The sequence below is a fragment of the Lutzomyia longipalpis genome, chromosome 2 (genome assembly GCF_024334085.1).
Source record: "Lutzomyia longipalpis isolate SR_M1_2022 chromosome 2, ASM2433408v1".
NCBI lineage: Eukaryota > Metazoa > Arthropoda > Insecta > Diptera > Psychodidae > Lutzomyia > Lutzomyia longipalpis.
Genome location: NC_074708.1, coordinates 27,255,860 through 27,281,000, shown reverse-complemented (window position 1 = coordinate 27,281,000; position 25,141 = coordinate 27,255,860). Strand labels below are relative to the sequence as shown.

The 25,141-nt window shown below is 36.5% G+C and overlaps 5 protein-coding genes across 7 annotated transcripts; 3 read left to right on the top strand and 2 right to left on the bottom strand.

The window, feature by feature from the left end:
- Positions 1-3,712: 3,712 nt before the first annotated feature.
- On the bottom strand, positions 3,713-8,422 carry LOC129789930 (epidermal retinol dehydrogenase 2). Its single transcript, XM_055827062.1, has 5 exons — positions 8,205-8,422; positions 6,695-6,851; positions 5,700-5,751; positions 5,125-5,582; positions 3,713-4,080 (listed from the first exon to the last, which is right to left on the bottom strand). The coding sequence occupies exons 1-5, from the start codon at positions 8,219-8,221 to the stop codon at positions 3,820-3,822; spliced, it is 945 nt and encodes a 314-aa protein (XP_055683037.1). The 5' UTR covers positions 8,222-8,422; the 3' UTR covers positions 3,713-3,819.
- A 2,094-nt stretch (positions 8,423-10,516) lies between these two features.
- Positions 10,517-12,275, top strand: LOC129791225 (uncharacterized). The gene is made up of 2 exons (XM_055829294.1): positions 10,517-10,654; positions 11,052-12,275. The coding sequence occupies exons 1-2, from the start codon at positions 10,622-10,624 to the stop codon at positions 12,273-12,275; spliced, it is 1,257 nt and encodes a 418-aa protein (XP_055685269.1). The 5' UTR covers positions 10,517-10,621.
- A 3,462-nt stretch (positions 12,276-15,737) lies between these two features.
- LOC129789833 (rab3 GTPase-activating protein non-catalytic subunit) lies at positions 15,738-20,625 on the top strand. The gene is made up of 6 exons (XM_055826893.1): positions 15,738-15,954; positions 16,020-16,240; positions 16,300-17,501; positions 17,566-19,017; positions 19,340-20,192; positions 20,312-20,625. The coding sequence occupies exons 1-6, from the start codon at positions 15,879-15,881 to the stop codon at positions 20,504-20,506; spliced, it is 3,999 nt and encodes a 1,332-aa protein (XP_055682868.1). The 5' UTR covers positions 15,738-15,878; the 3' UTR covers positions 20,507-20,625.
- A 1-nt stretch (position 20,626) lies between these two features.
- Positions 20,627-21,123, bottom strand: LOC129791224 (WD repeat-containing protein on Y chromosome). The gene is made up of 2 exons (XM_055829293.1): positions 20,863-21,123; positions 20,627-20,754 (listed from the first exon to the last, which is right to left on the bottom strand). The coding sequence occupies exons 1-2, from the start codon at positions 21,121-21,123 to the stop codon at positions 20,635-20,637; spliced, it is 381 nt and encodes a 126-aa protein (XP_055685268.1). The 3' UTR covers positions 20,627-20,634.
- Positions 21,124-22,742: 1,619 nt separating this feature from the next.
- On the top strand, positions 22,743-25,021 carry LOC129789967 (FUN14 domain-containing protein 1-like). Of its 3 annotated transcripts, none has more exons than XM_055827115.1 (4): positions 22,743-22,842; positions 23,226-23,376; positions 23,458-23,653; positions 24,446-25,021. In XM_055827115.1, the coding sequence occupies exons 2-4, from the start codon at positions 23,234-23,236 to the stop codon at positions 24,629-24,631; spliced, it is 525 nt and encodes a 174-aa protein (XP_055683090.1). In that variant the 5' UTR covers positions 22,743-22,842; positions 23,226-23,233; the 3' UTR covers positions 24,632-25,021. The 3 variants fall into 3 exon arrangements, with proteins under 3 accessions (XP_055683090.1, XP_055683091.1, XP_055683092.1); XM_055827116.1 differs by having other exon boundaries at positions 22,838-22,912; XM_055827117.1 differs by lacking the exon at positions 22,743-22,842 and adding an exon at positions 22,876-23,160.
- Positions 25,022-25,141: the final 120 nt, after the last annotated feature.

The following is a 25,141-nucleotide window of genomic DNA, read 5'->3' as shown; positions in this document are numbered from 1 at the left end:
CATATTATGATATGTTATAGTTGACTATAGTATCTATCACCATGCCAAAAATGAAGAAAATCTATGTAGCCGTTCCGGAGATATCGCGTTTTAAAGTTTACATGTCATATCTTGAGATTTAATTTTTATCTTTGCAGTTTATATATATTTATCTTTGCATTTTATTATAGGAGCTTCCTTTAATGACTAATTTTTTAAACTTATATCCTTACGTCGTTAACTCTTAGAGGATCGAGGTTCCTAACCTCAAAACTTTGACCTTAATTTTTTATTAAAAAATGTCTTTCCAATTTTTTTTTCGACGATCTTGAAGTAATAAAACATCTCTCCCAGCTAACACATAATAACTTTGACTTTACTTACTATTTATTAACGTTATAATAACGTTAGATTATCGTAAAACATGGTCAGAATTTCGTCATTAGCTTACTAAATTCTAACGTCAGAATAACGTTATTATTTGGTAAGTAAAGTCAGTAAAAATTGAGGCATTTTTAGTCATTTTGCAGAAATCAAAGTTTTAGTCATTAAAACATTAGAAATCTATTTGTAGATGATCAAAAAGCTATTAAAAGACGTTTTTGCTTCATTTACTTCAATTTTTTCGCATAAATTCAATTTTTTGTGTAAACGTTGGAATATCGTCAGAAATAAGTCATTAAAGGTCAGTAAGATGAAAAATCAATCATTTTTTCTATCATCAAAAACTAATTAAAATGGCATATAAATGCATTAAAATGATTGTTTGAAAGAGAGCAAATAGTTTTAGAAGCATTTCTTGGCAGAAGAATCTCATTTATTATATAAAAATATACTTTCAATTTCTTCCTTAACAACGTCAGTATTCCGTAAGAAAGCACAAAATTTCTGACCCTCCATCAACTTTGGCCAAAATTCCTGCCGCAATCTCAACGTCAGAATACCGTAAGTATACTTACCCTCCACCAACCTTTGGTGTTGAGGAAGAGACAGAAAGAGAAAGACTGCGTGGGATATTTCTTTTTTGTATTTCTGCACTCTTCTTTTGACCTTTGACAGGCGTTTGTTTTGGTTTAGGTTTTTCACGATTTTCTCGAATAAATCAATAAAAATGAGCAAAATGATCAATGAAATCGTTAAGGGAGATCATAATGAGGGTGCGCCAGGTCTTGTTCATTAAGAAATTCGTCATTTATTGTCGCTATTTTAGTATTTCGCGCATGTCATATAACAATAGGGAAGAATGCTTATGCGGATGACCAAAATTGTACGTAGGTGCCTTGGAAGACCATTTCAGAAATTCCCTAAGAGGAAACGAGCGTTCAAAAAGGGACATCCGAACGTAAGGAAATCCGCATAGAATTTCTTAAGATTCAAATGAAAACCTGTCGCGTGCATAAAATTAAGAATAATTAATCTGTCTTTTTTTTTCAATAAAAAAGATCACAAAAATATTTTTTCTATTAGATCCATAAGATCATTTGATAGAAATGATTTTTATCAAATTCTTGCAATATTTTCCTACAGTTTATTTCAAGTTTTTTTTTTCCAGAATAAGAGAAAAAATACATTAACGTACATATAATGTATTGCAAAAACCCTAAATTATTCCCAGGTAGGCAATTTAATTGCCCTTGTTTTGCAGTTTACAAGGGTTGCTCTCCTTATCTCTTAAATGTTTATTGCAGGCTTGCAGGTCATAATCCGTATAAGACAAAATGTATTAGGCTGTTTTAATTTTGGGTACACACTTTTAAAGAAATATTTCTGAGAAAATGGGTTCAGGTAAAAACTTGGTTTCCTTGAAGATTAAGTAATATTTAATTTGATCGCATTTAATATGTTTTCGTTTTATATAAAATAATTTACTGATGCACACTCTGCTTTTTGATATACAAATATATGATATCTATTTAAAAAAAATATACCTAATAAAATTTATTAAAAAAAAAGCTCTTTTTCCTCTACATTATATATCATTTTGTTCATTTTAACGTTTCGGCCAAATACAATATATGTGACAAAAATTTTTAAGCTACGAGATATGGCGTAGATTTAAGTGTCCGGGAGTATCAATAATTTTTATAGCGAAATTCAGGATATTTAATTGCCTTTGAATCAAGCCGGGTCAGCATTTTAAGCAATAGGAAGGATGTCTAAGACATTTTATATGAGTAGTAAAGACAAAATCTTTTTTCTATCATCAGAAATATTTCAAAAATTTTTATAAAAAATAATTAATTTTTAATGAAAGGTCCATTTTAGGTTCTTTTTGACTTATTTGCGACGGTAAAGTATTTCGGCATATAAATTTGAGATATAGGAAATTTCGAAAAAAAATTATAAATATTCCTTGTAAAATATACCATATTAATAAATATGGTATATTGGTAGGGAAATAGAGAAGACACCATTATCCTATGCTACCATGTATGCTAGAGAGAGAAATATGTTTGGGAAATTTTTTTTGAGATGCCATGTCAAAAATTTCCCTTTTTGGTCTCAAATTTTAAAGGTCAGTACAACGTAAGAAAAAGGTCAGAAATTTCTTCCAATAACGTTATTCTGACGGTGTACTGACTTTCAACGTGGGTCTTTTTTATTCCCCATTATCACGTAAAACGACTTATTTTTGACGAATAATCAACGTTATTCTAACGATCATTTTCGGCACATTAGACTTTATAATGACCTTTTGTGCCGACTGGGCTATACACACAGATTTAAAGTTTACAACGAAATGTTAAGAAGATTTTAATTTTGAGAGTTTTGAGACGATTTAAACAAGTCAAATTGGCCACGGTGGCCAGCAAAATCCTCCAAGAGTTAAGAAACATTTTTATATCATTCGAATTTATAAAAAGATTGTTTGTTTTTTTTAAATATAAAATGAAGTAACTTTCTTCTACAAAAACTAAAAGAAATTTAATTTAATTAAACGTTAAAAATCATTTTAATTACGCAGATAGAATAAAACAACCCGGTGTCTCCATTGCTGGTTTGATTTTTAATAATAAGATGGAGACGCATGGTGGCACGTAACATTATATTCTATGTTTTGTATGCAGGTAGCTTGTTAATATATTTTTTTAAGAAAATAGAATTACCAGGCGTCCCCATTGCAATTTCTATTTCACTTTATATAGATCCTTGTCTCTCCACCAGGCGTCTCCATCATAATTTATACTTCTGTGCCGCTTTTTGAAGACAATTTTAACCAAGTAAAATATTAATACAGTCATACCCCGCTTAATAAAGTCTGGGTTAAACTCTTCTTACTCATTAATTTTAATGCGTAACAAAAGTTTAACCAAGACTTGATTATGCGGGGTATGACTGTAAACATTAAAAATTGTTTCCAACGTTTCTAATTCATTTTTCAAGTAAAACCTCCTTAGCTTTATTCTTGACTTTACTAAATCTCTCATCTATGTGTTTAGCAACTCAATTAGAGACACAACGAAGGTGGAATGAGATAGAGAAAAACCTTTATATTTATATATCAAGATTAAGCTTCGAGCACAAATTACAATTAAAAGAATATGCAGACATTTAAAATTTTTCCCTGATGAATACAAATCACTGCTCAAATTCATCTTCTGCTATGAGAATCCTCCTCATTGACGTCGAATTTTTTTTTTTTTTACATCGGACCTCTTCTGCCCATTTGGGAGGTTTATGCGGCCAGGAAAAAAAACAAACGAAATATGAGAGAAAAAAAAAACAAGAAAAATATCCCGAAATGGAGCCTTTTTATTATGGATGGAATGTGAGACAAAGTTGATGGCATAAATGTTTTACCAAGCAAGCAAAAAAAAAGTAGTATAAACCCTCGAAAAATCACTGATCTGTACCCACACCACTCTCGAAGAAATCCTTGAGCATAATCTGACAGCGAACTGGATAGTTGCGGACAAACTTATTGAGGTAGCCAATGTAGCGGGGTATTGTTGCTTCGAGGAGTTCTTTGCGATGGGCCTCAATTATTGATGCGGCGGCGGCTTTTGGTGTTAGGAGGGCCATTGCCTTGGTGAAGCGCATCTTGGGGCTCTTGCACAGGCCCGTGTCCACCATGTAGGGATAAATGATGGTCGATTTGATCTGCATAAAGAGACGAAAATACTAAACTCATCAGACATTCTCATTTAATGGCCATTGTGTGGCTGTTATTGCTCAATTTGTTATCGAAGCTTTTTCGCCCCGAAAACTCCCTTTCTGCAAAGAGAGATGCGCTCGACTGTACGTCTTGCAAGATCTCTTTGCAAGACCTCTTTACAAGACCTCTTGCAAAATGCCAAAGAAATGGTTTTAAGTGTGCATCTGTGAGGGACCTTTCTCACAGGCCCAAAGCCCATCATATGGATAAAGTAAGACATCGTAAAAGCGTGTCCACTCATGGGGAAATAAAATAAATCTCACAATCAATACAACAAAGCCGAGTCAAAGAGAAAATTATTGTTGCATATAAAGCCTGTTTGCTCAATATTGTGATTGAACCTCTCAAAATGGATTTAAAATATTCTTTTCACCCACTAAATGCACCAAATAATTTAATATTGAATCCAATTCATAAATTAAAATTATATGTTGGGCTTTTCTTATGCTAAAAGAGCATGAAATGAAGGGTTGGTCACCACCTGTTTTGCTTTTTAATGAAATTAGAAATGCTCAATAAAGTGGAAGAATCTTACATACAAATTGAGTCTCGTGGCAAAGCAGACGTATTGTCTACACAAACTTCTTCTGAATTATATTCTCTTCGCAGAGCAATGTAGGACAACAGACATTTTTTTCTCGCAGGCGTGTCATTGAGGTGAGAAAGACAAAGATTAATCTTTTTAAAGCTTCTAACAGAAGAACCTTAAAGGAAGTTAAAGAAAAGAAAGATTAAACGAAGAGTTTTGCTGTGTCTTAAGAAAGAAAGGATTAAAATTAAGGGAGAAGCTTTTCTTTAATGGCGATAATTTAAATGCAATTTATCCGTTGAAATAAAACGGATAAAAAAAATTAGAATCCAAAGAATTCGCTCAAATTCTTAGGCTTAATAAAGTATGTTCGCCCACCACGCGAAAAAAGAAAGGAATTGTCCATAAATTCTGCACAGAAAATGCCAAGCTAAAATATGAATTGGTGTGAGATACTCACGGGAATTTTATGCTCGCGGAATTCTTCAAAGAGAGCCTCCATCATTCCGCGAACTGCAAACTTGGAGGCGCAATATGGGACCAAATTGGTGGCACCTATGAGCCCAGCCACTGACGAAATTGACACCAAATGCCCGCGATTCTTCTCAAACATATGCGGGAGGAAGGCCTCGAAGATCCAAAAGTGCGCCATCACGTTGATATCAAAAACCTTCCGAATCTCCTCGTGCGTTTGCTCCCACAGCGGGCGCGATGGCATGATCCCCGCATTATTCACAACCACCGACACATGTCCAATTTGCAATTTGATCTTCGTGGCCAGCTCCAGCACCTGATCTCTGTTCGTCACGTCACACTGGAAGCCATAAGCGCGTCCGCGCTTTAGTCCATTGGCCATCTCCACAGTTTCGGCATTGCTAGCCTCATTAATGTCCAAACATACGACTTCACATCCCAAATCTGTCCAGGGAATGAAGATTTTTAATTAACAGAAAATATGAATCAAAATTGATTTAATTTTTGAAATTTTAAATTAAAACAAAACAAAGTTATTAACTGTTTAAGAAATATTTTTACTTGTATACTGAAGAGCGAGTTCTCGTCCAATTCCATGTCCAGTTCCTGTTATCTAAAAAAAAAAAATAATTTAAATATTATTAATTAAGAGCTTCTCATCCAAAATAGTTTATAAGAAAATTAAATATTGAAAAAATTTAATCGTAGGCCTGATGATGAGGTAATCCTTAAGTTTGACACGTCACAAAAAATTAAATAAGAGAGGAAAAAAAGGCTATCACACCTTTAAATAAATTATATAGGACTTAAACGCTTCTAGGTAAATTAAAGAACTTTCAGAATTGCAGTCCTCAAAAAGTTAATCACATACGGCGTCAGTGCTAGAATTAAGCTTTAAAAGACTAGAACTTAGTTTTTTAATTTATTTTTTATTATCTATACTTCTGTTTTGTTGGCGGTCCAACATGGGTCAGAAGATCCTAAGACCTTAGGGAGGGGTGGGATTAATAAAAAAAAATACTTCTGCCTACAATTAAGCTCTAGCTAACTCTAACTATTTGATTAATTTGCTGAGCCTCTCATACCAATATTAGAACCTTTTCTTAAAAATAATATCATTATCATTATAAAGTAGTTTTGTAAGATTTGTTTTAATTTACATTAAAAAATCAAAAAATAATTTGTTCAAAGCCAAATATTTTTTACGTCAATACGCTATGGAGAAAAATTAAAATTTCAAAAGGGAAAATCTAGCTTTTTATCAGGTTAAAGGCTTAACAGGTTTTGCAAATAAGCTGTTGATTTAAAGCTTAGAATGGTTCTAATAATAATTCTTTTAATTTTTGTAATTAATTTATAAATCTTTTATCTATTTACAAATCATAATTTTAAATAAATTTTCTCCCGTTTTTCCACCACAAAAAAAGTTATAAATAATTTTAAAAGAAAGTTTCCGTAAATTAAATATAATCAGTCAAATTGTTTAATTAGGTAACCTAAACAATTTTTAACGCATAAAAAGGATTTGGAAAAATGAAATCAATAAAAGCACTCACCACAACAACCTCCCCGCTTAAATCCTTGAGCTCCGCCCTGACAAATAACTTCATAAAAGAGTAAATAATTTCCAGTGTAAATTTCAGCAGCAAGCCGATGATGTCGGCAATTAAAGTGATTGCCGCATAGAGTCTCAGTGCTGGGTTTTGCGATGGACTGGCAAAAGGAGAATGAAAATCGTCTTTATTTTTTATTTTGTTTTTTTGAAAAAGAAATAAAAAAGGGAGGAAAAAGAGAAACTCGCGAAGCAGTTAAATGTCCTGAGCGATTGCTTCGTAATACATTTTACGGCGTATTTTTATGTGTGTACACCAGGTAACCCCGCACTCCCAGCCCATTTGCACATCATTAAAATATTGCCGTGTATTAACCTCTTCTTTGCCAATTGACGCGTTAAGAGTATACCGCGCGGCTTTGCAGTGTGCGAGAAAAGTCATTAGGAAATCTCATTTCAGGGCGCGCGAGACCTTTATTTCGTCCACGAGGAATTTCATTTAATCTCTAAGAAGTTTCGTTTTTTTACATCAAGCGGAAATGATTTTATTTTGGGTGTAAAAAACTCTATATATAGCAAGAGAGCTTTGAAAGCTCTGTGAGCTTTTGGTGTGGAATTAACTGTAAATATATGGAAAGAAACGGAAGAAATGTCAAGAGTCTATGCACTTGATGGTAATTTCAATTAATCACAAGTTTATTACAAATATTACTTTTCAATTTAGACGATTACCTTGATGATTGAGGAAAATTATCATACAAACCGACTGTATAGGTTTGTGATTCCTCGTCTCAATTGCAAAGCGGTTTTGCTTTCTAAATATCTACTCGACAAAACAACTTTTAATTTTAGTGAAGAAAATTACAAAGCAAAAATTAGGAAAAATTTAATTACTTTTCTTGATAATTTTTTCTTTAGAAAATAAACATTTTTCCGTAAATTTTCCAATTAAAAATAATCAAAACTTGAAGAAAGCACCAAAGGAAGTTATTAAAACTATAAAAAAAATCTCAAAACAAAATAATTAAAATTCTTCTCAAAATTTCCCGGAAAATCATCTTTAATTGCATTTTCCAGTTAAATTGCACGAGGAAATGTGATCTGTGCTGGGAGCATTAGAAATGCAGCATCGGGTGTCGGACCTTGGAAAAGTTGCCGATCGAGGTCTTCGCACAAAACTAAACGGCGCGAGTTGCACTCTGTCTGCCGAACATTGCACACACACCTCATGCACCTGAGTCACCTGGTAGTGATTAAAATTCTCACATTTGAATCATTCTAAGAATTTTGCTTCTATCGCAACGTTTAAATTTCTCCCAGAAAATTTTCTTCCTCACTTCAATCACATTTTCAGCGGCTTTTCTCCCCCGAAAGTTTATTTTTTAAACTCTGTAAAGGCACCTATCTGTGACCCCACTTGGGGAGCTTATCAAACCGATAACCTTCGCCGGAGTTTCCTCATAAAAATTTCAACGAATTTGTATAAAGAATATTCTTTAAAAAAGTTGCCTTACGTTTGATCGTCACCCATTGTTCCTTAATTTTTTAAATTTAGATCTTTCTATCACTAATGAAGGGCTCCGGGATTCCTTAGGAGAGTAATGTAGGGGGGACAGAAGAATGCGGATTTCCCGCGTGGATTTAATCACAACTTGCACTTGGGGAAAAGACAATCACAACGTGGGGAACTTATCGTGCGAAACCGTTTAAATCCAAACGAGAACTGAATATTGTCGCTCTATGGGAACGCATTTCAATTCTCGCATTAAATTGTCCAAGTTCACAAAAGTGAAGTGTTTATTGAAATAAGGCCATGAGTTGGAAAATTTAAATATAAACTGCAAAGATAAAAATTAAATATAGCATGGATGGAACAGTATAAAGCGAAAGAACGGTAAGTAAAACTTACGGGCTGTGATTCTTTCTTTGTCAGTGAAATGTGAAATTGACGGAAAATTGGGGATGGGCAAATTTTGAGTAAGGCTTTCTCGCGCACCGAATCACAGCCAACGCGAAGAAATTTTGTGAAAAGCCTTAATCGTGGGCGTTGGCTGTGATTCGGTACGCGAGAAAGCCTTACTCAAAATTTGCCCATCCCCAATTTTCCGTCAATTTCACATTTCACTGACAAAGAAAGAATCACAGCCCGTAAGTTTTACTTACCGTTCTTTCGCTTTATACTGTTCCATCCATGCTATATTTAATTTTTATCTTTGCAGTTTATATATATTTATCTTTGTATTTTTTTTATATGTATATACAATGTATATATGTATGCATTTATATATATTTTACTTTACTTTTATATATGTTATAAAACGCCCCGCTTCGCGGGGCGTTAGTCTTATGCAACTCAAGATATGACATGTTAACTTTAAAACGCGATATCTCCGGAACGGTTACATAGATTTTCTTCATTTTTGGCGGCCATATTGGCTAAACGGCTTGGCCGATTTTCGAAAATGAGGTATCGTTGGAAAGGTCTTGATGGCCCCTATAACATATAAAAATTTCAGACCTCTAGCTATAATAGCGGCTGAGATATAGCGAAAACAAAATTTTGGGGTTATTCAAAATGGCGGACGGGGGGGTGGGGGGTCGGATCTGACTTCATAATTGGATGTCTTTCACCCGATATATGAACTTTGCCGTTGACCGCAAGTCTCTATCTATTACCGTTCTCTTGTAATATACCGTTATATTCCGGCCGAACGGACGGACGGACGGACGGACGGAAAGATTTTGGGCGCCACCGTTTTTTGGAATGTAGGGACCTTAATTCGTGCTCATCCCAAGTTTGAGCCCGATCTGACGACTTTGCATTTTTGAGTGTACACAGAAGCTGTGCTTCTTTGAAGAAAGAATCACAGCTAAAAAAAAATTGAGAAATATATGAAAGAATGCAGAAAATGTGAAGATAAGTCAATTGAAAATTAGTTTTCTTTTAAATAAGATTGAATTTTATTGGTTTTTAAATTTTGCGTCCACCGCTAACTTATGATTGTTTTGAAATGATTTACAAAACAGCAGAAAGGAAAGTCTCAAATTAGTTTAAAAAAAAAAGAGAGAGTGAAAAATGCTAGAATATTAAGGAAAGAATGTTAAAAAATTTTAGAGTTATAAAGACAAAAAAATAGAAAAAATAAAGTAATAAACTCTATCACGATATTTTTTTAATGATTTAAAGCTAAATATAAGTCATTTACTTTACTTTACTTTACGCTAAGTGGGGCCCGGAGACTTACATCTCCTTGTGCACTGCGGCCCATGTGGGCCTATTGTGCATCCCCTTTATTCCTACTCAATTACAATGTTTTTTGTTACAATGTAGATTTTGTAGGGGGAGAGTCCCGTCGGTGGCGACTGCACGGGAAGTTCCGCAATCATTCAGCACTAGACGCTGGGCACTGGTGTTCGTTCGGCAGGCCACACAGTGTAGATCGGTTTTTTACCAGCGTTGTCCCTCCGCCACCAGACTGCTCTGTTCATCTTTGGCTCCGTCCCATATATATAGGAAGTTCCGCAAACGCAGGCACTTAGGCTGCATTCAGCCCTTCCGATCGGCAAGTCGACCGGTCGATGAGGAATAGACGATTGGCCGATGAGGAAGAGACGATTGGCCGATGAGGAAATGACGATCGGTAAATAGTGCAAATAATATCATTTTTTTGGTATTATTTGGCCGAATTTGCCTGAAATTCGCATTTGCTAAGACCTTATAAATATTAGCAAAGCGTTCTGTAATAGAATTTGCAAAAATAATTGATATTTTAAAAAAAATATTCCTGTCAAAAAAGTCAGCCGATCGGAAAGTGCTGCACTTTCCGTTCGACCAATTTCGAATTTTTCGAAAATCTAAGATCGAAGAAGAAGAAAAAAAAGTGTCATCTGATGAATTTGTTTTGATTTTTCTCGGGAGTGTGTAAATAAAATGTGTGAAATCATGGCTGAAAACAAACGAAATGTAAGTAAAATATTAATTATATTATATCTTGATGTCTGCTGTATGATCTATCGTACCGCAAATAAAAAAAATTGCAAAAAAATACCCACTCGATTTTTGTACAATTACATAACCTCCTCACATTTTTGTAAAAATTTTTCGTCCGGGAGTTTTGATAGTAAATTCCGGGAGTAAAATTGTAGAAAATTGTGAAAACTATTCAGGTTTTTAAAATTAGTTATATTTTGCCTTATTAAAACTCTTGAAAAATGGTAAATGTTAAAAGTTATCCTGTCCCGGATATTCACAAAGAGTAAAAATTGTTTTCTTGCGGAAGTTCTTGTGAACTTCTGGCTCAAAAAAAAATTATAAAAAATTGCTTTTTTCTATATTTAAACCCTATTTTATGTCTTTTCAGCAAAAATATGAATCATCCGATATATTCATCAGTAAGCTGCTAAACGCCTTGGAGAATGATGATGTTCTATGGAACATTAGGAATCCTCTATATTCCAATAGGGATGTACGCCCAAAGAAAATGCAGAAGCTTGCCCAATCCCTTCAAACATCACCTACAGTTATCAAAAATAAAATAAAATACCTTAAGGCAAAATATGCCGAGGAGAAAGCTTTTATTTATGGAAAGAAAAGCGGGTCTGCAGGAGGAGAGCCCGAAAAAGTGAAATGGAAATGGTTCGAGAGCTGCAAGTTCTTCGATCCCGGAATATGCATCAATAAATCTGCAGTGCAGTCCACTTTCCCACGGAAGAGAAGCCAAAATGAAAGACAAAGTGATGAAGCTCCTGATTTTCCTGAGAAAAAGAAGAAAAAAGTTTCAATTTCAAAAAATGCGGTGAAAAATAACATTTTGGAGAAATTTCTAACTCAAAACTTTAAAAACAGAGATGTTCAATACCTTGAGGAAGATGAGGATGAAGTGATTCCGTATTTATTCAGTCAAAGTCAAAACATATCATCCCCAAAGGAAAGTTTCTCTGCAATGGAGTTTCAAGGAGTTTACTCCGGTATTAACACACCACCTCAAAATGCTCAGAATGATGTTGCAAGTCCACGAAGTGCTCTCTCAGAGAGATCCAAATCACCACAGAATACTCAAGATTCTGATGAAATTTTCGGAGGTACCTTATCAGGAAGATGGAAACGCCCAGTGCATGATCCACGAACTCAAGAAAGTCCCGAAGGTACCTTATCAGGAAGATGGAAACGCCCAGTGCATGATCCACGAACTCAAGAAAGTCCCGAAGGTACCTTATCAGGAAGATGGAAACGCCCAGTGCATGATCCACGAACTCAAGAAAGTCCCGAAGGTACCTTATCAGGAAGATGGAAACGCCCAGTGCATGATCCACGAACTCAAGAAAGTCCCGAAGGTACCTTTTCAGGAAGATGGAAACGCCCAGTGCATGATCCACGAACTCAAGAAAGTCCCGAAGGTACCTTATCAGGAAGATGGAAACGCCCAGTGCATGATCCACGAACTCAAGAAAGAGAGCGATTATCACTAATTGAATCTTTAGCATCTATCTTGAAGATCCATTTGACAGCATCGAATATGACATCTGATGATTTGATAACATTTCACTCTGATTTAATTACTTTCATTAAATCATATAAGAATTGATATTAATTTGCATTTTCATTAATTGAACTTGTGGGAGGAAGTCGGGAAAATAGGTAATCCTTATATTTCCTTCTTTGATCTGCTCCATTTCGTTGAGAACGACCTCTTAATGGCTCGTTATTGGAAGCAAACGCCATCACATGATCATCAACACTCGCCGAAAATTGTGGAGTCCCCTCATCAGATGTTTTTCTTATATAATTGTGCAATGTTACACATGCTTTGACGATTTTTTCAGCGTTTTCTGGAAGAGCAATAATCTCGGATCGGAAAATTTCAAATCTTTTCATCAATATTCCAAACGTTCGTTCTATACTATTTCTGGCTTTTGAAAGTTCGTGATTGAAATGCGTTTTAAAACAATGCTCAAATAATTTCATTTATAACATATTTTTTCATGTCGTTGAGTTTTCTCTTGAAGTTCTTTCCCTTGGATATGAGTTCAATAGCAACGCATTTCCTGGACTTGGATGGACGTTTTGGGTCTACGAGGGTGAAAAGATCCCGATCTGTCTCCACTCCAATTTCCTCTTTGAAATATTCAGCATTATCTTCTTGGACACGCTAATTGTGGGGAAAATATTCTGCAGCATCTGTGCCATAAGCTTCCCTTGGCCGGAAAAGCTGTTGAGCACCACAAGGGAAGCTGCAAAAATAATAGAGAAATTGAATTCTTGGGTCGGTACAAAAATCGAGTGGGTATTTTTTGCATTTTTTTTTTAATTTGCGGTACCATAGATAGATCATACAGCAACCATCAAGATATAATATAATTAATATTTTACTTACATTTCGTTTGTTTTTAGCCATGATTTCACACATTTTATTTACACACTCCCGAGAAAAATCAAAACAAATTCATCAGATGACACTTTTTTTTCTTCTTCTTCGATCTTAGATTTTCGAAAAATTCGAAATTGGTCGAACGGAAAGTGCAGCACTTTCCGATCGGCTGACTTTTTTGACAGGAATATTTTTTTTTAAAATATCAATTATTTTTGCAAATTCTATTACAGAACGCTTTGCTAATATTTATAAGGTCTTAGCAAATGCGAATTTCAGGCAAATTCGGCCAAATAATACCAAAAAAATGATATTATTTGCACTATTTACCGATCGTCATTTCCTCATCGGCCAATCGTCTCTTCCTCATCGGCCAATCGTCTATTCCTCATCGACCGGTCGACTTGCCGATCGGAAGGGCTGAATGCAGCCTTACTGTATGCGGCCGCACATTATCGCTGATTGACCGGCACACGACTATGGGACTCTGTCTACTTGTTGCCCTTCCGTCTCGCAGATGGTGCTGATATTGATGTTGGCTCCATCCCGTTGGGGGCAGCAGTCGTCCGAGCAGGAAAGGAATAGCTGTGGAGTAGAAAGGAAAGAAAGGGAAGGAAGCGCCAGGCCAGAAACGGCGAACCGCTGCGGGAATCGAACCCACAACCCCAGTGATGGGTGGTATTGAGTGGCGCTTTAGCTCTCTTTACCACTGGAGCTTCTAAATATAAGTCATAAAAATAAAAGAAATTATAAAGAGAAACAAATAAATATTTTTTGCAAGTCATGACTTTTTCAACATAAACTATTTAAAACGAGCAATACACATACTTGGTGGAGCACTTATCAATTTATGGCTAGACTGGTATTGTACCGTCTTCCCCACACATATTGTGTCTCGGTTTTTTTTTTTACAATTTGACCCTGCATTTGAATAAATTCAGAGAGGAAAAATATGAATTTTCAGCTTAAAAAAATACATATTGTTGGACACTTTGGGGCATGAAAGTTTAATAATGTTATGCATCCAACTGGTTTCTTTTCGGTTATTGCAAAGACGTAAACTCATTTTTTTCTGAAAATCATTAAATTTTATAAAATAATTTCATTTAAATAAGAATTGAAAAACATATCTGAGAATATCAGGGGAATCATCAGCAATGATGGCAACTCCTTTATCAAATAAATAAATAAATAAATAAATATCTGAGAATATTGATTGAGATTCTTGAGATTATTGAGATGATAAAAGGTGATTAAGCGCAATGATTAAAATCCAGTCATAATCGTCATAATAGACGATTTGTTGGGAAAATCCGCGAGGAAAAACTTGTGTAGGTATTTTATTTCCACAACAGTTATAAAGATCTCATAACATTTCCAAAAAAGAGAATAAACAACTATTTTCTTCTTTGTCTTTCTTATAGTACATATTTGCTATAAATAATTTCTGTTAGTAGAAATACTTTGGACATTGTTTTCAATTTAGATTAAACTCAATTTATGTCAGAGAAGTGATTAAATGCAAAAAAAACAAATATTTTAATTTTTTGTGAGGATACTGTGCAAGGTTAACTTCAAAGTTCATCTAATAAAAAGTTTTTTTTAAGTTTTAATTATAAGATTTTTAATGAATCTTTTGCTAGAATTACAAAAAACTGCTTTTATTGTTCTCATCCTCTTCTTTCCTCGCCAAAAGAAAAAAAAAAGATTGGAGTCTTTCAAGCCACAATTTGAATCAAAATGCCAAGCACATGAGTTTCGAAGCAAAACTAGCAAGAACATTAAGTGAGAACGATCATTTTCTTTTTTTGCATTTTGTACTTAAAAGAACATTAAATTTTAACATAAAATATTCTACGTCATTGGAGAGAAAATCGGTAGTTAGTTTTTCTCTTAAATTATTAAAAATATAAGTTTTATTATGGACAAAATGGATAATTTTATATACCTAATGTATTTTTAAGGATGACACAGAACTTAGATCAAGAATTGTTTTTAAAGAAAATGTAGGTAATATGGGTAATATGTAGGCCCAAGATCTAGTTTTTATACTTTTCTGTAGTATAGTTTTAACTCTTAATGCTCTATATTTTTTTTCTGTTAACTTTAAAACTTAATTGTTTAAGGAAATGTAAATAAGACGAAGCTTTTTTGGGCAGCTAATTAATTAGTCGGAATTTTTTATAAAATTCCCCTATTTTCAATCTATCTAAGAATTCGCGTCAAAATAGCTATGCATTTCTACACTGTTGGCCCGATCGCGATCCCGCCCCCCCCACTTTGCCCTCCTTTCTTTAGGACCAAAATATTGGGTCATCTTATATTTACGCAGAATTGCATAAAAAAATTCTGCAAGTTCGCGAAAATCCATTTCCGGGAACCGTTAAAATTTTGAATTTGTAATCCTAACTGTCAAAATTTCTGTAGGCTCCAATTTCTGCTGCAAGAGCTTCCCGGGATCCTCCGGAGCAGTCCCAGGGGCTCCAGGAGCCCCAAAAATGTGTTTTATGCTGCGAAATTTGGAAAAAAAGCAACATAAATTACATTTTTTGGAAAAACATGAAAAACAAAAAAAAAGTTCGTTAAAATCCAAATAGCACGGAATCATTCTGCAGAATCAGGAATCATTATTTGATTCTCAGGTTGCATCAGAAGTTATCGTATCCGCTGTAGACATGCGATAATTGCTGTTGCAACCAGCGGATTTTGACGTAACAAAACAAAAACACAATTTTACTAGAAAAAAAAATCATTTTTTGCCAAATTCTTTTATTTTCTTGCCGTTTTAATGTGTTTTAATTGTCCTGCATAATTGATAGAATGTCCTGCGAAATTAAGCCCTTGGCGAGGATTGTGGACTTTGAGCAGGTGCAGGAATTACTGGGATTCCGTGAAGGTAACTTTCTTATTTCTCTTTATAAATTCTCCTGTAAATTAATTCTTTTGTGGGGGGCTTTTTAGAGGAATCCTGGCTCAATGCTGTTCACTTTTCCTTCTCCCCAACGGGGGAGATGTTGGTATTTGGGCATGGAGCTAAACTGATCTTCCTGACATCGAGATGGGACAACGATCTTGGGCAGAATTGCTTCTCAATCTGCTGGACGGGTGATTTAGATAATCCAAATGACATCATTACGTCCGTTCTCTGCCTTCCTGTGATGGCATTGAGCACATCATCTCAGGTGAGTCACTTTGAAGTTTTCTGTTTGTTAAGGAGTTTTATCTTATCAATTCCTTGTAGAGTTCCGCAGACTGGACGTTGATTTGCGTGGGCTTATCAACGGGATTCGTTCAGTTCTACCTGGATTTCGGGGTAGTCCTGTATTCCCAGCAATTCCACACGGATCCCGTGCTTTCAATCAAGGCACAAAGCGGGAGGAGATCCAATGAAGAGCTTCACGTCTTCTACACATCCTGTGTCTGCATCATCCAGGGAGGGCATTTGTTCCAGATCCTGCGAACTCTGCGACAGCATCACTTTAAGAATCACACCAACTCCACAGATCAGCTCCTTGAGACCATTCCCTATCGCAAATGGAGCTACGGCGGGAAACCTCAGGTGATTGCGGATTCTGTGGTGGTGGGCAGTCAGATGACGTGTGCTTTTGATCATTTGCTGAACACGAGCTTGGAGAGCGGGTTTCATGCCAAATACCGAAGTACTCCTGCGCAGAATTCCCTCGTTCTGGCCACGGGGACAAAGCCCTACGTGGGCTTCCACTACGCCAAGGAGGGCTTCGTTCAGCCCGTCCTGGCGGATGTTGCACGTGCTGTGGCGAGTAAAATAAAGTCCGCCCTACCCGGATGGCTGATGGGGAAGCAACAGAGTGTGACTGAATCAGCACAACCAGCTCCTGTTCCCGCAGAATCCATGCAGTGTCGTTTTGGGCTGTGTGATCTCCAGCGAAATGCTTCAGCCATCTGGCTAGCACCTGGATGCCAATTGGCTGCTGTTGCAGATACCCTCGGGAGGATTGTTATCGTTGACTGCCTCAAAGGGTTGGCTGTGAGAATCTTCAAGGGCTACAGAGAGGCTCAGTGTAGTTTTATTGAAGTTGCGGAGAAAGTTCCAAAGAGTACAGCAATAAACCCGACGAAAGCCCGTCGGGCACTGTTCCTTGTGATTTTTGCCCCAAGACGGGGAGTTTTGGAGATTTGGCCCCTACAGAAGGGCCCCAAAGTTGCTGCATTTGCTGCTTCGAAGCACAGTCAGCTGCTCTACACACCACACGGGCTTATGGGCTTTGCAACGGGTGCTAGACCAAAGTATACCAGCCAGACGTGTCTTTTCCTCGATCCACACGATCACCAACTCAAGGAGATCTTCATTCCCTTCCACTGCGCACTCACAGATGCAAATTCCAAGACTGCAAAAGATCTTCATCTCCTGAAGCGTCTCAAGGCCATTCTGCGATCTGGTGATCACAATGATCAGTTCAGAAGGTAAAATTTTCCTGTTGATCTTCTCTTGAAGATCACATTTTAAATCCCTTTTGGCTTTTTCCAGCGATGTTTCGACCATCTGTGAAACCCTCCAAACAGTTGAATTTCAACTTCAGTGCCTGGATATGATGATAAGTTCCAAGAAACTAACTCCTGCCATTCTTGAATTAGCCGTGATGGCTTTTCTGAAGCTTCACGAAGATGATGAAGTTCAAGACACTTCAAAGCAATCCACAGATCAGAGCATTAATTCCCGTCAGCATCTGCTAGTAATGTGCAATAACTACCACAGATTGCTGGACTTTTACGCCTATCTCCACAATCCTGACGATTTCACACCCGAAGAGCCCAAAGAAGATGTCGATGAGGAAGCAAAGGATGAACCAGATGTCGAAAAGATCTCCCTGAGTGCTTTTGAACTCGATACAATCCAGAAAATCCTCGATCTCGCCACAATAAGCAGCAACTGTGAGCTCTCCACGCCGAGAGTGAAGTTTAGTGAAAAGGACATATCAAAGAATTCCTTCACAAGATTCCTCAATGTGTTCTCCGTATCAGCTCCTGATGGCATAACTATTCGTCCTGACAGGGAGGAAAATTTCCACGAAGCCGGTGAAGCAATCTACTCGAGTTTCCTCGATCGAGGAATGTCTCTGAAGTATTTTGCTAATGTGGCAGCAAAGAGTTTGGTTGCATGTGATGATTTACTGAAGCTCCTCATGTCGTACTGGCTCCACAAGGAGTTCCGCTACGCGCGAAGTGATGAGCTCTTTGAAGACTTAACACGCTTCTCGAGTATTGTGAGGCAACTGTGCAAACTTGCTGGGGATAGAGTCAATTATCAGTACAATTCCCTCTGTGTTTGGTGGCAGAATGTCCGGGAGATACTCCTTGAGAGTCCGAATGCTATGAGGGGACTCCTGGCTGCCATAATCTGCCGGAATGTTGCTCTTCAAGTCAATCAGGACAGTCCATCCGATGAAGAGAATCACTGGGAGCAAGTTTCACAGGAAGCTTGCCAATGGACGCTCCTTATTGGGAAGTTGGATGACATTTCCATCTTGGGTACTATCCTACGGGCTCCGCTGAAATGCGATAATCCCACATTGCCGCTTGTTAAATACGAAAATCCCAATGTAAGCCTCAAATTAATCGTCAATGGGGGTAAAGGGATAATTGCTGAGCTTGTAGCAAAGTGGATTGTTGCCTCGGGAATTGATGTGAAGCTCCTGCTGGAGGAGGAAGAAGAGCATCCTGCAGAGGGGACATCCAAGAAGTCTTTCTACAGCAAACAGACTCCCAAAACGGAAGATTTGCTGAAGGAGACGTCAAAACCATTGGTTGTTCCGGAGAATAAGGAACCAATTCTTATTCATCTCTCCACCCTCCGGGAACATTTCCCTTTCAGTCTACAATCGTCTGTTTTGCTGGGGCAAATGGCCTGGGAGTACATGTGCTTCTGGAGTAAAAATCTTCCTGGGCTGAACTATCTTCTGGCTGGTTTGGAGTGCCTCAAGTAAGTCCTTCTTTCAGTTACAAATAAGTGAGGTTAGGTTGCTGTTTTGGAGGATTTTGATTAATTTTTAATAGTTTTCACAATAATTGAAATGCTTTCCATTTTTTCTCAACATTTTCCGGCTACAAAGATCAAATTTTTCTCTCAATCTTTTTAAGCTTTCTATAAATATTTAGGTTTTTTTTTATAAACACGTAAAGCACACAAAACTAAAAAAAATCGTGAAAATCAGTGCTGCCAACTGCTATTTTTCTAAAACAAAAAAATCTTCGTTGAGAATTTTCCAAACATTCATTCTTAACCTCAAATTTTTGTTTTGAAGCACAATCCGCCGAAAGGATTGGGCAATAAAACACGGATTATGCTGCATGATCTGGAATGCTCACCTCAAGATTCCCCTCGAGGCAACAAAGAAGCTAATAAATAAAGCAGGAAGACTTCCGAAAGAGAAACTCTGCTTGCAAGACATTGGAATGTCGGACGCCATTGTTCCGGAATTCCTCGAACACTGTTCCGCATTTCTCGAACATTTTGCCACGAGTATTGAGAATGATAAAGTGGACTTGAAGTACGAGGAGCTCCTTCAGGAAGGGCCCATTCCACTAACCCTCCTGGCACTGCAGCAAAATGTTGCCAACCCTGTTCTCTTGGACCTTCATCGGGAGCTCAATGAGGTTATGCATTTCATTGCATTCTTCAACATAAAATACCACAGACCCATTCAGACTCTCTTCGATGCCATGTGCAATCAAGCTTTCTTTACGGAAATCACGCGACAACTCACTGATCCACTACCGCCAACAAATCCAATTCAACGTGAGACAAGATTTGAATTTCTCAGCCATATTGTTACTGCCTCCATTGATCTTATTCGTCTCGATGCAAGTGAACCGTATCTTGTGGATCACATAGCGTGGGTGGCTAAAACTGAGAAACTCGCAGCTAAATGGCAGGTTGATCGGAATAAATTGAAGAAGCATCAAATTGTGGAGCTGTATGCCCATGGATGGGATGCATTTGCTGAAGAGTTGATTGATGATGTAACAGAGACGCAAGATTTGGGGATTCTTCTGCTGGAGATTGCAGGAAGGCGCTTAATTATGTTTCCCAGGGTTTCAGCTATCAACAAGCAGGGAGCCTATGGAACACAACTTACTGACTACTTGGATTCATTGGTAAGTTATTTGGCTTTGTTCTATATTTTTAGGTTATGTAGCAATCACCGCTATCGCCGCCATTTTTGTTAAAGATAAGTGTTTGATGAATAATTTTATTTCTTCTTCATGACTTACAGTACATTAAACATACGTGGCCACAGGTTCGTCAAAACCCTGAAGACATTGCATTTGATAAACTTCTCAGCCTCTGCACTAAAGTATTCAACTGTCTGTGCCAGAAGGATTCGCGAGAATTGCGAATTGCCGGAGAATTATTTGATGCCTGCATGACAATTCGTGAGAATGGAATGATCGAGGGGAGTCCTTCGTAAGGAGGAGGAAGGTAAGTGTCCCTGCAAAATGGTGCTTTTATTAATTAAATAGAGCCAAAATGATAAAGACAAATGTTAGCGTGTGCACGTTTAATTAAAGAAAAAAACTCACAATGTTAGAGATGAATTTATTTTGTTATCAAGTCCCTCATGCATTTCCTGTGTTTTGCTCTGAGAAGAAGTTCTGGCATCTTTGGGCGTTCAATTTCAACAGTTGGATGAATATGGAGGTGAATGTAGACAGGAATCTGCGAAAGAAAAAAGTAGACATTTTGGATTTTTTGACATTTTGAGGTTAAGGCGTCAAAATTTTAACGGTCAAGATTTAAAAATGAATTGAAGAACGATAAACTTACATAGGACAGGGATGTATCCATGAGAGGTTTAAGATGTGGCCTAGCTCGTGGCGGAAGACGAAAGTTCTTTCCCAAAATCGGTTCAGGAAGCCGCGTCCCGTAGACGCCAAGTCCGCCATTTTCTTCTGATGCCTTCAAATGTTTCTCCTCAGCCTCCGCTTGTGTTTCAGGAACTTCGAGAGTTAGGGAATGCGGGAAGAGGGTCCTCTTCTTCGGGACACGTGCCCATGCTGATTCAAAGCCACCAAAACTCTTCGTCATGCCACCCTACCGCAACAGCAAACAAATAGATATTGATGGTTGGAATTCGCGCAAGCAACTGACTTTCCCATGCAAACATTCCAACTATTCAATCCTTTTTTCTTCCTCATCCTTGGGCAATAGAAAACACAGAAAAAAGAACTCGCGTTCTTTTTTATTGCCTGTCGATGACATAAATTTACATTTTGTCTACTTTTGTGGTTTTTTTCTTGTTCGTGTGCCCCCCGCAAAAATCACAATAAAGGATATTTTGGACGGGGGAGGGGATGTTTATTGATTCGTTCTGCATTAAATTTGTGATTTTCTCAAAAATTCCTTTGCCATTTGTAGTTCAAGGGAAGTTTGCAATTCAATTAGAAGCTCTGTGAGGGAAAATCTCGGCCACAACCGTGACCCCCTTAATTTTCTTATTTTTTTCATTTCTTAAAAGAAAATTTATTAAATTACTTTTTAACGATAATAAAATGTTCTTTCTATTTGACATCATTTGCATGCACTTTTAGTTAGTTTTCTTTGTTATAAAGAATAAACTTTGAGTTTCTTTTTCCTTTTGAGAAAATGAATAGAAAAGTTCCTAAAGTTGATGTCCTGAATTACAGGAGAAATTCCCCCAAGAAAAAATATAGAGGACAGAGAAAAGAGACATCAATGACACGCCATTAAATTCACATGGAAAGGCAAATAGATTTGTTTGCATAAATAAAAAAAAATGGGGGAAAAGAGCATTTCCTCTCTGCATTTCTTTTCTTTTATTTCCCACCCATTAATGGTTGGTTCGTGTGACAAATCAATAGCTTTTTATTCCCACATTAAATCACTTTTCCTTTTCTCACAAGAGGAAGTTTTCTTTTTATTCTTTTATTAGGAATCCTTCAAGGAGATTACGTTGAATGTGAATAGAAGAAAAATTAATCAGAAAAATATTTAAAAATTAAATTAAAAAATAAAGAACTTTAAAAAATTATTTTTTCTGTTCCAAAAAATTGTTTGTTAACACATTGAAGGATAGAAAAATACTTGAAAATTAAACCAAATTCAGTTTGAGGATTTTTTTATGATTCATGTTCCTTATCTTTGAATTTTTAATCCTTTATTAACTCAGATTTGTTCAGAATCTTTATGTTGAAATTTTCTCGAACTCTCATTTAAAAATTTTCCCAAAAAGTCAATTTCAATCAAAATTCTGGAAATTTTGCATAAGAAGCTCTCAAACTCTTCTTCTTCCTTTAAAGGAAAATCTTTGAGAGCTTCTTACATTCATACTTTGAAAAGCAAAAAACTTGGTTAATTCTTAGTTGTAAATTATTAAAAATTGCCCAAAAATGGTGTCTTTAAAAAAAATCTAAAATTCTTCATAGAAGCAATTTTCGTTACGAAAAATGGCCGACGCAACCGTCTTCAATTTGAATTCAAATGTAAGTCTCTTATTGTAAAATTTCCCTCTTTTATCAACGGAAAACTTTTAAGAAAAATGAATGTTCTGAACGTTGGAAAATCGATTTATCCTCGATTTTCCTGCATTTCCTTATGAAAAAGCTTGATTTTCCCACATTTAGCACCGTTTTACCATTTTTTAAGCAGTTTTCTTACGTTTCTTATGGTTTTTGGATAATGTTCACATTCATGACGTCATAAACTGAACGAATTTCACCTAAAACCCGACATTAGCGAGAAAAAGTAGAAGAAACAACGACAGAGAGACGCAATAAAAAACCTGAGGTATGTATTATTTCGCATAAAATTAATAAATTTCTCCCAAATCCGCTGTGTCTTCTGATTAAAAATACTCGTGAGCAATACTTTAAGAATCCTTCTTTATTGTGTAATTAACAATTTCATCACCCTACCTCCCCTATTCGAGTAAATTGCAAAAGAATTTTTCCAAGTTTTGAATTTATTTTTTTTTGGGTGAATTCCTCAAAAATTCTCAAGTAATAAATTTGCCCAAAATCCGTGCATTGCATAATCTATTTATTGTTTATAAATCAAATTAGATGATTAGCTGTGTGCAAATATTCCAATAATAGACACTAATAAGTAGGGATGAACACGGCGGGGTGTGGTGAAGAGGAGTTCTTGAAGAAAAAGGTTTTTTTTTACAGAAAATTCGATGATCGATCCCAAACATAACAAGAACTTGGCCAACAAGCAGAAAATGTCTGGGAAGGATAGTGGAGCTATTGAGCGCTTCTTTGGGGACATTTCCAAAGGATCAGCCACGAAGCAGATTGCAATTGGAGCTGCATCCGGATGGTAATAATGGATGAGAGAAACTCGAAGTTCTGGCTGGTTGAGCATCACATGACTTGAATCTTTTTGTGGCTTTCGTTGCAGGCTCACTGGATTTGTGACTGTTCGTGTGGGAAGATTGGTAGCTGTGGCTGTGGGTGGCAGTATAATCCTCCTGCAGATTGCCAATGAGCAGGGATACATTAACGTCAACTGGAACAAAGTTAATGCAAAAGTGGACAAACTTGCTGACAAAGTGGAGGAAACAGTCACGGGCGAAGGACCCAGATGGGTTGATAAAGTGAGTATCTCAGCTTGTCTTTTATGTTTCCAGCAATTCCTGATGAATTATTCCTTCCCTTGTGACTAATTATAGGCTGCGGAAGTCTATCGAACGCAGAAATATGCTGCGATTGGTTTTATCGGGGGCTTCCTTATTGGACTTGGGTTCTAGGTTCTTTCCAATTCGCGGCGTCGCATATATAAATAGGATTATGAATTACCTTTCGAATTTATGTTTAACATTATGAAATAAACTTTCTGTTTCCAAAGTAATTTATCTTTTAATTTTGTTGCGATTTTTTTCATTTTGTTTTGGAGAAGCAGAAAGTTTATTTCAACTGTTTCGCGTGTTTCGTACAGTTGCGATTTCTTTCAATTCTACTTCTTCAGGTATTTGCGATAATTCGGAGGATGCGTTAAAGTTTATCTTATTGCTGGAAATAAACGGATTTTGATCCCAGAATGAAATCAAGGATCTAGCCGGATCTGGATCTTTTTAGCTGTGATTCTTTCTTCAAAGAAGTGCCCGAATATATTCTTATCTTTTAACACAGGAATATGGTTCATAATCTTCGGGATCGTCGAAATGTTTGCTTTCGAAAACGTCCTAAATCAACGATAAATTAGTTTTTCTTCGGAGAGAAAACCTTTTTGCGTCCGTCCACTTATACGTTTTTGACAGTTCTAATTCTAACCACCGAAAACGTATCCATTTTCCCCACAATCTCTTTTTCACCACTCGCGATTTCACCATAGCTTCGTTTCACTGTTACGCGCCAAAAAATATTTAAAATTTTACTTACTTTTTAAGGCTGAGCGATACTTGGACCGCAAGATCGGCCAGGCAGAAGATTTGCTGAAGCAGCAGCAGAAGAAAACGCGAAAATGGTATTCAGCTTTGATTGGGGATGAGAATGGGTGCAGATTGAATGATTTCCACATCTTCCTGGGTGCCTTTGCAGCTGGGATTGTTCTCGGTGTTGGTACTGCCAAGTAAACACATCCCCCTCACAGAATCATCATCACCTCCCCATCGTCACAACACGATGGGGATGAAAGTGAATCGTTTTTTAAACTTAGAATTTTATCGTGAATCTCTAAATGAGAAAACTTTTTGCAAAGTATTCGTAGTAAAACATAAATTAGAAAACATCCAAAAAAATGAATGAAAAATTTTCCAAAAAAGCTAAAGAAAAGTTATTTTAGCACAAGATAATTTTTGCTTTGCGACTAGAAACTTATAAGACTCATTTAACTTTAAAAAATCTTCCTTAAGTTTTGAATAAATTAATCATTGGAAAAAGGATTAAGAGGATTTACTTAAAACCTTAAACTTTTATTATTATTAATTTTCCGACTTTGCTAATAAATATTATTGTAGAAAGAATTGGGTTTGTGTTTTACTTCTCTTTTGCAGTATTTTGTTGTGTTTTTGTCACAAAAATCTTCATCAAATTCCTCAAATTGTTCATCAAATAGATTCAATGAACGTAAGAAATTTGGATTA